The sequence below is a fragment of the Python bivittatus genome, unplaced genomic scaffold (assembly GCF_059951505.1).
Source record: "Python bivittatus isolate LINGU-HERP-01145 unplaced genomic scaffold, Pbiv_v1 ctg000570_np1212, whole genome shotgun sequence".
Lineage (NCBI taxonomy): Eukaryota > Metazoa > Chordata > Lepidosauria > Squamata > Pythonidae > Python > Python bivittatus.
In genome coordinates this window covers 17,690,468-17,704,540 of record NW_028277097.1, presented here as the reverse complement: position 1 = coordinate 17,704,540, position 14,073 = coordinate 17,690,468, and the positions used below count along the sequence as shown (strand labels likewise).

Here is a 14,073-nt window from a genome sequence, read left to right as displayed (position 1 = left end):
GAACTTGATTAGACCCTAATTGAGGAACTTTGCACATAGTGGTAAGATGGTCAAGGGTAAATGTCCACTTGTCGTGGTGCAAACCTCCACAGCTGCCTCCAGTGTCCCTGGCCCAACGCCTGCCCTGAATGCCAAGGGAGACCTCCCAAGGGAACTTGTCCTCGGCCTTTTTGGCAGACGAGGCAGCTGGAGGTGCGTGCAATGAGAGAAAGAGGCACTGGAAGCAAGCATCGCACACCGTGGCACCCTCCATCAGCTCCAATAGTTAAATTCAAAACACTACCATGAAACTTGAAAAAAACCATTTTCAAGCAACCTGAGAATAAGGGGAAAAAAACCAGAACCCTCTTTCATGGGGAAGAAAACTGAAAAATTACAGGGCAAATTTTGACAAGCACTAGGACATGAGGGTGTTCTTTGCTTACCAATGGTCTCCTTCTGCAATCACTGGCTGTCTCCACGTAAGGCAGGGACAGAGGGTGGCCCAAGACCCTCTGCCAGGCACCACAGACCAGAGCAAATAACCTACAGCAACCCAAGACTTTGGACTACTTTTGCCTGCGAGTCAGTCTTTGCTCCTGGTAACCGCCTGGACAAGTCCCTGTGGTTTTCTTGACAAGACTTTCAGAAACCGTTGTTTGCCCTTGTTTGCCTTCTTCCTGGGGCTGAGAGAAAGTGACTGGCCCCACGACACCAGGCTGGCTTTGTGCCTAAGGTGGGAGCAGAACTCGTGATCTCCTGGTTTCTAGCCTGGTGCCTTCACCACTACCCCAAACTCGTTCTATGTTTGTCATATGCCCCTGCCAACTCAGCTAGGGGCTACTTTTGCTGTCCTAATCATGCTCCACTGCCTGGCTCTGCCCATGAGGGAACTGGGCATCAGCTCCTCACCTGATGAGACGGCCAATCCGTTTCACAAACTGCCTATAACGGGCTCGGTTGAAGGTTTCCAGCCCCACAGCGAGAAGCTCCACTACAGAGTTAGCAAAGGTAAATATCTTCATCATTTCTTGGGAAGTTGTTTTCTCAGAAATGTAGGTGCCTGCCCATAGGAAAGCATTTCAGAATGGAAACAGCCAATTAGTACACTGATAGGGGGAGGGGAGGGGAGGATATATTCCTGAAGTTCTTAGCCTAAACCACAGATCCAGCTTCTGGTGCCAGACCTACAACACTGCAAGTGTTTTTCACTCCAGTCTTGCATTTGCTCCTTCAGTGTAAAGTTACCTTCCTCCCCAATTCTCTCCTGAGTGATATTCCAAAGGAGCTTACCATGATCATTTTCAAAGTCCTGTTGAAAACTCATCAAAGGTCTTCCTATGTGTGAATGCTGTATTCTCTTCCTTTTTTCCCCCTTCCCTCTTTTATTCTTTATATATTGTACTCCCACTCCCAGAACTTATCAGTTAAACACCCCAAAGTTCACATACAATGCGCCATCAAATACAATGTTGCGAGCATCAAAGAAAAGAACAAATGCTTAAAAAATGAGACAAACGAAAAAGAGAAAATTTATACTGGATCAAATCCCATGAGATCTATGTTCCTGCATGAGTTCTCTTGAAATGTCAGCCATTCCTCATTTGAATTAAATTTTAAAAACTTTGTTAATATAGTTACCATTATGATGTCACTCACCATTAGCATCAAAGCCAAGCATATGCTGGAAGAGTTCGTGGAAGGGGAACTGAGACAAAAGTGCCACCAAGTCATCTTCGAGAAGAAGAACCCAGCTAGTGTCAGGATCTTCATCCTGGGGCAAAAGAAACCTCAATCAAGAACCCGCGTTTTGTACTGCTAGGGTTGAGCCAGTTTGGTGTAGTGGTTAAGGCACTAGGCTAAAACCGGGAGACCACAAGTTCTAGTCCTGCCTTAGGCACGAAACCAGCTGGGTGACCTTGGGCCAATCACTCTCTCTCAGCTCTAGGAAGGAGGCAATGGCAAACCACTTCTGAAAAACCTTGCCAAGAAAACTGCAGGGGCTTGTCCAGACAGTCGCCAGGAGTCAACACTGACTCAAAGACACACATTCACAAAAAAGATTAAGCATGAGTACTCTCAAGGAAGAAGGGGTGAATGTTAGCCTCTCCAATACTTCTCTATAGGTTGTATCACAACTGAGGGCCATACAACAACTCCAGGGGTACCTCCTTTTTTCATCCAGAGAGCCAGAAACACAGAACTTCCATTGTTCACTTTCTGAACTAAAAGCTCCACCCACTCATGCATTGGCACACCCATGCGTATCTACCCCACGCAAAGTCTAGCTGGCCAGACCAGGTTGAGTTCCAGAAGAACTAAAGTGGGACACCCACATGGAACACTTATTTTGTGCAATGGCTCCCCAGGACTACAGTTCCGATGCATCTTTTTATTTTCCAGCAAGGCTTGACCAGGCCATCAAAGCCAGGCCACTCCCACCTTGGCACTTTTCTCCCACTTCCTGGTGCTTTTCCACCAGGTTCCCATTGCCTCTTCCAGTCTATATGGGAACCCAACAGTTCTTCTGGGAAGTGTAACTTGCTGCATCTTCTTCAAAATCTTCTTTCTGGTACTTTTAAATAGGATGTGTTAGCTGAAATCTTCTGGAGCAAATCTTTCTACTTCCATGGCCTGTTTGGAATGGAGCTCACAAGCCATTCACAGGTCCATTCACAGAAATACACATTTTATTAACTTGCCATGGCACTGGACATCAAATGGAAATCCAACTGAGAGTTGGAGGCAGGTAGAGACTGAGAAGAAGGACTAGTAGATAAGAAATATGCCCTGTGTGGGCAAGTAGTGCTAGTTCTCAGTAGCTCACCCACTTAAAAAATTCTCTGCCACAACTGATCCATGCACTAATTTAGGGATAGACAATAAGGTCCATAAGTAGTCCTTGAGCACCAAGAATTCAACACTATACTTCATGCATTTTCCAGTTAATGCTTGGCAGGGAGTTAAGGGAACTAGATTTCCTAGGTTTCCCAGAGCTTAATACACCTCAGAAAAGTTCTCCCAACTTGGCCCCCTTAACGCAAGAAAAAGAGTTTATGAAATGTGCATTGTACCGCTTTCCTCAAAAATATAATAATTAAAAAGAAGGGACCCGGTAAAAAAAGAAAACAAAAAACTTTGCTCCTGTCTTAATTATTTTACCTCTCTGCCAAACTTTGCTGATAAAAAAACATACTGAACAGTTGTTTTTGATAAGGTCTTAGAAATCACTATTTTCCATCTTCAGCACCCAACCACTGCCTTCATGTTGACAGCATATCTTCAAATATGGGAAAAGAACTACCCTGTTTTGCCATTCCTGAATGTTTAGGGAACAAAAATCTTTAACAGTCTTCTACAGATCACCCTTCCTGCAAATCCTCATCTATTTTCCACTCATTCCTACCCTAGTCTGTAGTAAGAAAGGAACTCGTTCTTGTGAAAGTGACTCAACTCCCCTGAGCTATTTTATTCTTAGCTCCACCACAATATTCTGTTTTGGTGCTCCAATTGGTGGCATTTGGTCTTTAGCGAAAACAAAGTCATTAACTACCTAACTAAAATACAGTCCTCCTCTCTCTATTTTTCCCTCAACTTCAAAACCAATTTTTGCTTTTTCAGGAAAACGTGAGGGACCTATCACTCAGCCTTCCACAAATCCACTAGCCAAAAGTGAATTTTTTCCTCCCTGGTCAATTAAGAATCAGTCCAAGTAGTAGGAAAACTAATCTTCCTTACGGAGCAGCTGTCGATCCAAAACTCATCTTTTGCTTTCACCCTGTGAATCACATTGCTGGAATTTGGGGTCAAACTGCTGAATAACAGAGCACCGTTTCTTGCTGAATGTTGAGTAGAAAATGAAGTGAAATATCCATGTTAAACCCCCCAGTAGATTAAAAAAAAAATTAAAAAGGAAAAAAAGACAGAACATTCCAGCCATTCTCCTCCAAATACACAATAACCTCACTATCTTTCCTGTTGTGGTGTTCAAAAAGCACACTAGTCAATATTTTTAAAAATGCAGCCAAGTTAGGAAAAACTGCTCACCCCATCTAGCTGGAAACCTGAACCCAGTCTGTGTTATTCTTGCTTCCTTCCTTGAGAGAAATCTATATTGAGTTTGAGATGTTAAAGTCATCTTTTCAAAATACCTCTTCTCCACCTTCATCTACTAAAGTCCAGTTTCCAGATTCCTTCCCTGATGAAGAATGTCTTCGTTCACTCGGCTTCATATGACACATAAATTCGGCTCGATTTCTGGAGGATATAAAATGGGGTAGAGTTTGAAAATTAGGAAGACGTGTCAAAGCATGGGAAAAAAAATTCCACCCCCTTTTGTTATTACGTTAGAATGGACTGACCAATGCTATCATGACCTCTCTACCTTTTTTGAGGGGCGGGGAGAAAAAACGATGGGGCATTAAAACACAGGACGTTACTTGGCTTTCTGACCCATGAACTTTTGAAGTTTCAGACAACACAAGCAATATACACGTTAGATGGCTGGTGTGGGTCTTCCAGGCTGTTGGCTGTGTTCTGGAAGTTTTGTTTCCTAATGTTTTGCCAGCATCTGTGACCGGCATCTTCAGAGAGCAGGAGCACAGACAGGGCAGTTCTCTCTGTGCCCCTGCCTGTCTGTGCCCCTGCCTTGTCTGTGCTCCTGCTCTCTGAAGATGCCGGTCACAGATGGTGGCGAAACGTTAGGAAACAAAACTTCCAGAACACAGCCAACAGCCCGGAAGACCCACACCAGCCATCGTATTCCGGCCGTGAAAGCCTTCGACAATACATACACATTAGACATTGGCAAATCTGCAGGTCTCAAACATACTGAAGACCTGAGCCAGCAATGTGAAGTTTTACTATACCGTTACCTATGTGAATAGATACAAAATGAAGTTCTTGTCCTTAGAATCATAAATTTCCTATTATCTAGTTGAGTTTTTATCCACAAACATAACAAACACAATTCAACAGGCAGAAGACAGTCTTTCCTAAGGCTGGGACCCAAGATTTGCAACCTTATCAGAAGGAGACAGGGAGCTGTTCTAATGTCTTATCAATGCTTCACTGACATTGGTGGAAACAGAAAGTTACAAACATTAAAATGGCAAAAATGTAAATGCTGGAAACACTGCTTGCTTGCTAGCTAGAGGTGCCCCAAAACACATTTATTTAAAAATAGATTAAGAATAATAAAGTAATAATTTATTTTAAAATTACGTTAAAAATGGGCAGAACCTTGCAAGATCTTGCCAAGGGGTTGAGAGAGAATCTTTTGAGATTTCAACTGTTTGCTACTATTTATGTTGCTTTAGTATCTGGGGGGATCAACTGGTGCCACTTAGGGTTGCGGTGGGAGTCTTCTGAGGAACCCACAAGAGATAGTCAATCACAGTTGCAGAGGTGTCCGCAGTAAGGTCAAAAAAGTCAAGATGGTGGCCACAGCCATGCAACTGAAGCCCTCTCTCTTTTGTATGTGTGTTCTTCAAATCAACTACATGAAGTGCAAATACCCAGCCTTGTTATCCTCTGTGTCCAGAAATTCTGGAAGAAATGGCTGCCAGGGCCAGATCCAGCACAGCATTTGGAGGGCTCCCTCATTTCCTCCCCATGAAAAACACTCTTAGCACTCTGAACTTACTTGGCAGGAGACATGAGCAAAGCAAGGGCCTGCATGAAGTGAAAGACACCAGATGGGTTACCCAGAATCTGGATCTGAAAGTAAATGGGGACAGCAGGAGTGAAATTAATTTTTTTTAAAACAAAAGTTCAAAGGTGGAGCTGAATGTCATAGATGTTGAATTTTCATCTACGTAATTATATTAAACACCATGCAAAACATTTATCTTGACAAAAACACATTTATTCCTTTTCTTCAAAATCAAAGGGCTACTTTTCTATGTCCAGATAGGTTTTATGAGTATCTGAAATAAAATGGCTTTGCAATGGCCATGACAACTTTTTATTTTTCTCCCTGAACATCTGAACCATTCAGACATTCACAATGATGCTTTCTTCCTAAAACGTTGGCCTTTAATGTCCAGGGATCTTTCCTTCTTTCTTTTTTTAATCTGGACAAGCACTTCAGTGAACAGTCCAAAAGGTTACAGGTAGTCCTCACTTAATGACGGCAACTGGCTCTTGCTGTCACTAAGCAATGCAGCAGTAAAGCTCAATGTCACATGACCACATCGCTTAGCGACAGCAATCCCAGCAGTTCCCATTGCTATTGCAACCCCAAGACCGTGTGGGTCATTAAGTGGGAAGAGGCAGGAGACCCAGGCAAGGAGCGCAGGTGGGTGAGCACGGGTGCTGTGGGGGGGGGTGCCACAGGCAGGTGCTAGGAAGCATGGGGGGGCAGAGGGGTGCTGCAGGTGGGCACACACTACGGAGTGCAGGTGGGCGTGGGGGCGCTACGGAATTAAGCTCCTCGGGAGAAAAAGCAGTGGGAGCAACTTACAGGAGCAACTTGCAACCTTCCCCGCTGGCTTTTCCATTGACTTTGCTTGTGGGAAACTGGCAGAGAAGGTCACAAATGCAGATCCTGTGACCATGGGGGCACTGCAACAGCTGCAACTTTGAGGACTGGTTGTAAGCACCCCTCGTTCAGTGCCGTTGTAACTTTGAACAGTCACTGAACAAGTGGATAACTCAAGGATTGCCCATATATGATTATGTGCTATCAAGTCATTTTCAATTCCTAGCCACCCCACAGATTTTCTCTATGACGAAAAGGCCACCACCTAGACCCACTCCCTTATAGAGTAAATCAAACTTCCTCACCTGAACAAATGGAACAGCCCACTCGCTGACACCGGCTGGGCAACGGAGGATGTGGTTTAAGAGGAAAAGATGGTCTCCTGGAGAAGCAATCCTTTGCAAGACTGAGACCTGGAATGGAGGGAGACCACATCAAATACCAGCACTGTTGTTATTAATTTATTAAAAGTCAGCAACAGTATTGGGCAACCTCATCTGGCCTCAGAAGCTAAGCAGGGTCAGGCCTGGTTAATACTGAGAGACCAGCAGAAATTGCCAGAGCTAAAATAAAACATTCCAGAACGTGGCAGTGGAAACCACCTTTGTACGGCTGCTGAGAAAACTATGTCAACATGTCCATGAAGTCAACAGGAGTCACACGACTCACAGGAGCCTTTAATTAATTTTCTCAGGTGCTCAAAAAAACCCCAAACCCTAAAAAAAGACTAAAACACCAGGAATTCATAAAAAGCTGTACTCAATATTCAGGATCTCCACAGCCATCTAATTGGGCTACAGCTAACTTGGTGCCTATGGATGTCATGTCCCTGACTCAAAACCAGGCGCTGTACTTTTTAAAAAGTACAAACAACTTCTGCTAAAGTTTGTCCACCTTCATCTAAAGCAGTGTCTCCCAGCTGCAACAACTTGAAGATGTGTGAACTTCAACTCCCAGAATTCCCCAGCTGGGGAATTCTGGGAATTGAAGCCCGCACATCTTCAAGTTGCTGAGGTTGGGAAACATTGATGTAGAGGATGCATAGTCCAACAGCCAATCCAGATAAAGACCTGTCCCTCTTAAGACATGCCTAGGACTTCTCCTCCAGCTCTGAATTGCGACCTGGATGATGATAAAATGAGGGTCCTCACCAGCCTCCGAAGCCATAAGAGAACATCACTCTGGAACTGTGGATCGTCAGTGACCCGACGGGTAAAGCTGAAGAGAACACTGATGCAGTCTTTCAAGGTCCCCAAGTCTGAAGAAGGGGATTTCATTGTTTTCAGAGCTATAAATGTGGGGAAAAATGAATAAGGATTGCTTAGTGAGGTGTAATGCAGTGGGCTTGACTTGAACTAGAGTCCTATGCAGACTTTAAAATCCAGTTTAAATCTGAAGCTCATTGGCTAATCTTAGTCAAATTGCCAGTTCTCAATTGGCCCACCTTGCAGGTGTTTCGTGATGCAAGATCTCACCCCACTAAGAGAAGAGCCAGTTGGTGGCCCTTCTTGGTATTTGAGGTACAACCCACATTTGTGGACCTCTAGTGAAAGCCCATGGAAGAAAGCTTACACTTTGAAGGATTCTGCTGGGATTTGGACCAGAGACCTGGAGTCATATTCTGATTAATTTGTCTGAACAACTGGGAAACCATCACTTGCAGGCTGACCTACAGGGGAGATGGGATTTCCATCACCCATTTGCTTTCTCCTCGACTCTCAGTAAAAGAAAAAGACAACCATCTTCTTGAACACAAAGGACGCATGGGAGAACTATGGGCCTGAACAGCCCAGCCCCACTGCTGATGCCCCTGCTGACTATACTCTGTTCTCTCCACACATGCTAGTGATCTGGGCAGGGCTACATAGTTATTCTAGGAGATGGGAGAATAGCGGGCCAGAGAAACTGCTCATCCACAATCCATGGATGGTACAGAGGGAAGACAGCTCACATAGCTGTGGGACTCCGTTACGTAGTCTTCTTCACACATAAGAATAGTCCTACATTACAGAAAGGCTGGTTTTAGTTGAATGGTAGGAAAAACAGCCTCGGAAAAACAGCCTGCAAATGAAAGCAGATCAACCACAGAACCAGATTACTCAGAGAGGTTGTGGGCTCCTTCTTTCTCCCTCTAGTGAGGCTAACCAGCCCTCTGCCTGAGATGCTTGAATCTGGATTTCTGAACCAACCAAGTGGGTCAGACTCAGTGGTTTCAATGGCTTCTTCCAGCTCTAGGATTCTATGACTCTAAACACCTGAAAACACGTTATACAGAAGTGGGTCCAGATCTGTTCTGTCCTGGAACATTTAGTATGGAATAGTGGGTTTAGGTCATAGGAAGATTCCGACTGAATGTTAGAAGAAACGTCCTAACAGAACAGTGGGTCCTGAGTGAGAGGTGATGAGCTCCCACCACTTGGTGTGTTCAAGTAGAGGCAGGACAACCATCTGTTGGAGCTGCTCTAATTTGGATTCCTGCACTGAGCTGGAGGCTGAACCTGAGGGCCTCATTGATTCCTTCCAAATATATGATTCTATGATTTCTTGAAGGCCCAAGGAGATGGGGGAGACCATAATTTATGGTGAGTCTAATATTTGGGATTCTTAGTACAGAACCTGATTAGCACCCAACATCCTGGCTATCCTATATGCTCTCCCAGGGGCACTGGGAAAGAAGGAAGATGTCCTTGATGGAGATATGCAGGACCCATTGCCTAGGAAAAAGGGGCTAAAGCATTTTTAAAGTCCACAACATCCAGATAACGTTCAGAAGCAGCTCATTCAGACACCTCCCTAATTCAATGAATTATGAGGAGGAGGAAGTACAGCACAATCAGCTTTGCAAGATTCTGTTATTCTAGCCAATCTCCATAAAAGGAGTTTTAGCCTTCCCGTGGAATTGATTTCATGGTCTGGCCTACCTAGTGGGGCTGACAGTCACCCACCTGCTGACTCCTGCTGCTGAATGCCCACCGACCTTAACACGGCAGAGCCCCTCAGCAGGCTGTAGAGGTAAGATTCTACTTGCAAGCGGGATAACACAGAGGTGTACAAGTGCAAAGCGAGGATCTGGTGCAGATGTTCAGTCTGGACTTCAAAGAGTTTCTTCAGTTCTCCCAAAGCTCCTTCGTTCACCTCAACCGTCTGGTATCGGTGAAAGCCAGATACTTTGCACTGGTCGGCACAGACACCCTGCAAGGAGAACAGAAGAAAGAGCACTCTATAAAAAACCACGATGGCTGAGCTTTTAAGGGAACAGAAGGGGGAGAGCCCCCAATGGGTGCACTTCCAACTCCTCACAACAGGACACGATCAAGGAAGCGAGAATTATACAAATTTCTTCAAGGTGTTTTTTACCCAAGGGGTAGGGGTAAGGTATAAAATCTTGGAAATTTTGATAGGAACTTCTGGACCTCATTTATTAGTGAGTCCATTAAGGAAAAGACGGTTTGCACATTTTGAATCTCTTGGGTTTTTATAGCCTGGAGTGGGCTTCTGTTTAAGAGATAAGCCATCAATATCCTCCTCTCTTATCTCGGGGTTGTTTACGTCTAACATTCCTCCCAGTATTTTCCCATCCTTCCCACAAACTCTCACAATGCAATCCTCATATTAAAATAAAAAACAATCATCCTGCTAAGCATTCCACTCAATATTTGCAGAATCTGCAGTGTTATGTGTTTCAAGGTTTTTACACTGCCCTCCAGTGAAATTGTTTGGACAACATATTATACAGACAGCAAAACCTGAACATGAAATGCATTTCTTGCTGGGAATCCCAGCTCTAGCAACATTTTATTTTGAATGTTAGTAGGTAATTTCTTTCAAGAAATGACATATCAGCTGTACAAAACTTGGACTTATGTTTCCACCTGAAGGTGATTTGCTTTGAGTCAAATCTTCAAATCTGTTTATGAATTAATTAAAGAAACTAGAAGCACACATTCTTTCATTGAATTGAACCTTTAAAATATTTTGTGGTGCATTTCGCAAATCTGGACTGACTCTTCTGAGTCACAAATGTAAATTAAATCTCATCTTTGAAACTTGAATACTGGATTGGATCTCGATTCATACCCCCCGATGAAATATTTCCTGATCTCGTGCTTACAGGTATTGAAGCCAGAAGGCATGATAAATAATGTTTTCTAAAAGTTATGGGGATCATCAAACAAATGAACTGATCGATCTGAATTAAGTCATCACACTCACCCAACTAAATTAGCGTATCTTACTTTAACTGGTAGTAAGCTTCACTGAACTCAATGGGACTAACTTCTAAAGATATATGTAACAGAGATCAGAACTTCTTAAGGTGGCAGAAATGAGACAGGTAACCCAAGCTGTTATAAAAATGGGTAAAATCTTGCAAAATTTTATTAGATCTCACATAGGTATCATGAAATATTTTAAGACTTGAATTTGGGTGTTATTTAGTCGTCTTGCAGACAATGGGGCATGAATGGGCATTGCACTGACAACTCAGATTATAAGATTATGCTTTACAAGTTCAAATCTCTAAAATCATACTGGAGGAGTCTTACTGCACTAATCGAGCCTGGAATTTGCCTTTCCCAATCAGCCAGTGGTCTTCTGCCACAATTTTAAATGAACCAATTCGGTAATTTTATCAGTCATAGCATGAATTCTTCATAACATCTGCTAAATAAAACACTTTTTCACAAAGCTGGGATAAGAACATGGTTTGTCCAAGGTTCCTATCCCTTCACCTAGAAGCATTATTGACTAACAAATATGCTTTGATGGATGCTTGCAACAATTAATCACACAAATAAATCCAGAATTGCGTGAAATCCTAATTCTAAATTCTTAAAAACAGAAAAGACTTTTTTTGTAGATCCAACAGGGCAGTAGTGAGGAATAAAACTATGTGATAGCAGACTCAGGGTCTGACAAAAAGAGGAAAATATTTTGCCCAGCACACCATTAAGTCACAGCACTGTAAGACAAGACCACTGTCTGGAAGCATTTAGAAGCTGATTAGATAGATCTTTGAAGCTATTAGTTAAACAGACCCGTATTTCTCCACTAGTCAACCTCTACACCAGCAACAAAGAATAAGGGGAAATTATCATGTGCATGATCCATTTGTGAAATTCCTGAAGACCTCTTGCTAGTTTGGGTTGGAAAGAAACTCAACTAAATGGAACAGCTATTGTCCAGTTTGTTATTTTCTAGCCTGCAGTTTGGAGATGATTTGAGTTCCAGCCTAGCACATCTGGAAGGCAACAGCTTGAGGAAGGCTGAGATACACCAGACTTTAATTAAACCATATATGTTTATGCTAGCTTAGCACTCATCAAACGTATACATCCCCTTACAAAATCAAGCAGCACATTCCCCCACCCTCTCCAAAACTCTTCTTTGGGCAAGGACATCAATGGAAACAGAGTGAGCTTATCTGAGACACCCCATTTTTCATTCAAAGTCTATTTGATAGCCCTGTTTGGGAACCTCTCTTGTTAAAAAGTACATTTGGGACTTAGCCCTGGAATATTTCTTGCTGTCAAGCTGAGCCCAAAAGAGGGAGAACCAGGATATCAAATATCACCTTTGTATTTAATGGCATACCTGCTCATTATAGATAACCAGACATCCCCTGAAAAAGAATAGAGGCTTATGGAACAGATCACTCCATTTTTCCTCTGATAGCCCCCTGAGTAGATAGAGCTTTCCTTTTTTCTCTAGCCTACTAGGAGGTAAAAATCCCCATGATCGATGCTGAACATGCTGGCTGGGGAATCCTGGGAGTTGAAGTCCACACATCTTCAAGTTGCCATGGTTGAGAAACCCTGGGCTATGGCCAGCACAGAAGCCCAGACTACTGCAGGTTAGTGGGAAATCATGGCGGTTAACAACTTCTATGCACTTATTTGCAAGACTCCACTAGAGGAAAGTAACCTACCGCATTCTTCTTATGAGACTGATTTTCCAGGTACTGATCATACTGGTGAAGAAGAATGCACACACACATTTCTCTGCATTCAGAAACAGTCAAGCCAAAGTAGGAAAGGCCATGATAAAAAGTAGGTGGGATCAAGGCAAAATTCTCCAATCAACACCCTCCCCGCAGCTAGAAGTGTGTTTGTATTAAATAAACCCAAGCACCACCATCTAAGTCAGCGTTTCTCAACCTTGGCAACTTTAAGACCTGTGGACTTCAACTCCCAGAATTCCCTTGCTGGCTGGGGAATTCTGGGAGTTGAAGTCCACAGGTCTTAAAGTTGCCAAGGTTGAGAAACAGTGGTCTAAATCCTCAAGGGTTTTACATAAATCGCATGTTGAATTTCCCAGGGAAAATATCACGTTGAATTTTGGTATCATAATCTGGCTGCCACAAAGCAGATTCAGCAGTGGGACCCTTTCATACTCCGGAGATCTGAACCATGGGATTTTAATGAACCCACAAGCTTGCTCTCCAGAACCAGCTTCTATGACCCCACCTGAGCAGTCTGCTGCTCATCCTTGAAAGTCCACAGGCGGTCTTTGACACTTTCGCAATCTGAGCAAAGGGTTTGCAGTTTCGCCTCAGCTAGGAGCAATTGCTTCCGACAGCGACAGTAATTCAGCACCAGCTCAAAAAACTCGTGCCGGTCCTGATGTGCGATGCTCCCAAAATCCTCTGCATAGGCTTCAACGTTCTCCAGCCAGGAACAGGGCTCAAAAACCTTCAGCTGATCTTTGGTAAAAGGTATCAGCTCCGGGTCTGCTGGAACTTCAGGGTACAATCTCTCTGGATGATGTAGTGGTTGGATAGTGAAATTTGGCAGTCCCTCATATAACAACTCCACCGAGAGATCAGGGTACAACTTTTTGAAGACAGGAGTCTCCACATGTCTTTTCACGCCTTTTTCAGGAAGAGAAACAGGGGCAAGAACCTTTTCAGAGGAAGGGGCATCTGGAGGTTTCATATGGCAAACCCTGTGTACCATTTCCATGGGTGGAATGTTTTCTTCCAATGGGTCAAAAGCCATCTTTCCACTAACTGCTCCTTCCTTGAGATTCTGCCCATCCACCGTTGCGGCATCTTTCTCCTCCTGCGAAATCTTCCCACCTAGTTCTTCCTCTGGTGAGGGAGGTTTGGTCAAGGGGGCTGCTGGGGGGGCTTCATTTTCAAGAGTTAATACACTTGGCAGCACTTTGGAGACCTCATTCCCAGTTTCCCTCTGGGTGGCTTCAATGTAGGGCCTGGATTCTGAACCAAGTCCTTCATGCGCACTGCTCTCCTGCAAAGACTCTTCTTGAGCATCGGCTCTCCTGCACAAGGATAGCTGAGCTGTCCCACTCTCTTCCTCTTCCTCTTCATTCTTTTTCTTTTTTTCCTAGTGTAAATTAGAAAAGAAAAAAAAACACTAATCATCAGGAATTAGGCATAACACAAAAGTCTATTAAGATCAACCAAATGATAACAACACCAACTTTTTAAATTTTTTTTATTATTTTTATAAATAACTCAAGGTGGCGAACACACCTAATCCTCCTTCCTCCTCCTATTTTCCCCACAACAACAACCCTGTGAGGTGAGTTGGGCTGAGAGAGAGGGACTGGCCCAAAGTCACCCAGGCAGCTTTCATGCCTCAGGTGGGACTAGA

General features: G+C 43.7%; 1 protein-coding gene across 3 annotated transcripts in view; it reads right to left on the bottom strand.

Moving 5' to 3' along the window:
* The window catches only part of EPG5 (ectopic P-granules 5 autophagy tethering factor), a 70,624-nt gene that overhangs the window by 52,678 nt on the left and 3,873 nt on the right, over positions 1 to 14,073 (bottom strand). For all 3 annotated transcript variants that reach the window (XR_015798297.1, XM_088152966.1, XM_088152967.1), the window contains exons 2-9: positions 12,925 to 13,803; positions 9,406 to 9,652; positions 7,612 to 7,748; positions 6,766 to 6,873; positions 5,624 to 5,697; positions 4,131 to 4,236; positions 1,639 to 1,753; positions 892 to 1,042 (exon numbers count right to left, since the gene is read on the bottom strand). Coding sequence is in view for 2 of the 3 variants with exons in the window: in XM_088152966.1 (XP_088009092.1) it covers positions 892 to 1,042; positions 1,639 to 1,753; positions 4,131 to 4,236; positions 5,624 to 5,697; positions 6,766 to 6,873; positions 7,612 to 7,748; positions 9,406 to 9,652; positions 12,925 to 13,803 (1,817 nt within the window). In the remaining variant the exon portion in view is untranslated. The remainder of the gene's footprint in view (positions 1 to 891; positions 1,043 to 1,638; positions 1,754 to 4,130; positions 4,237 to 5,623; positions 5,698 to 6,765; positions 6,874 to 7,611; positions 7,749 to 9,405; positions 9,653 to 12,924; positions 13,804 to 14,073) is intronic.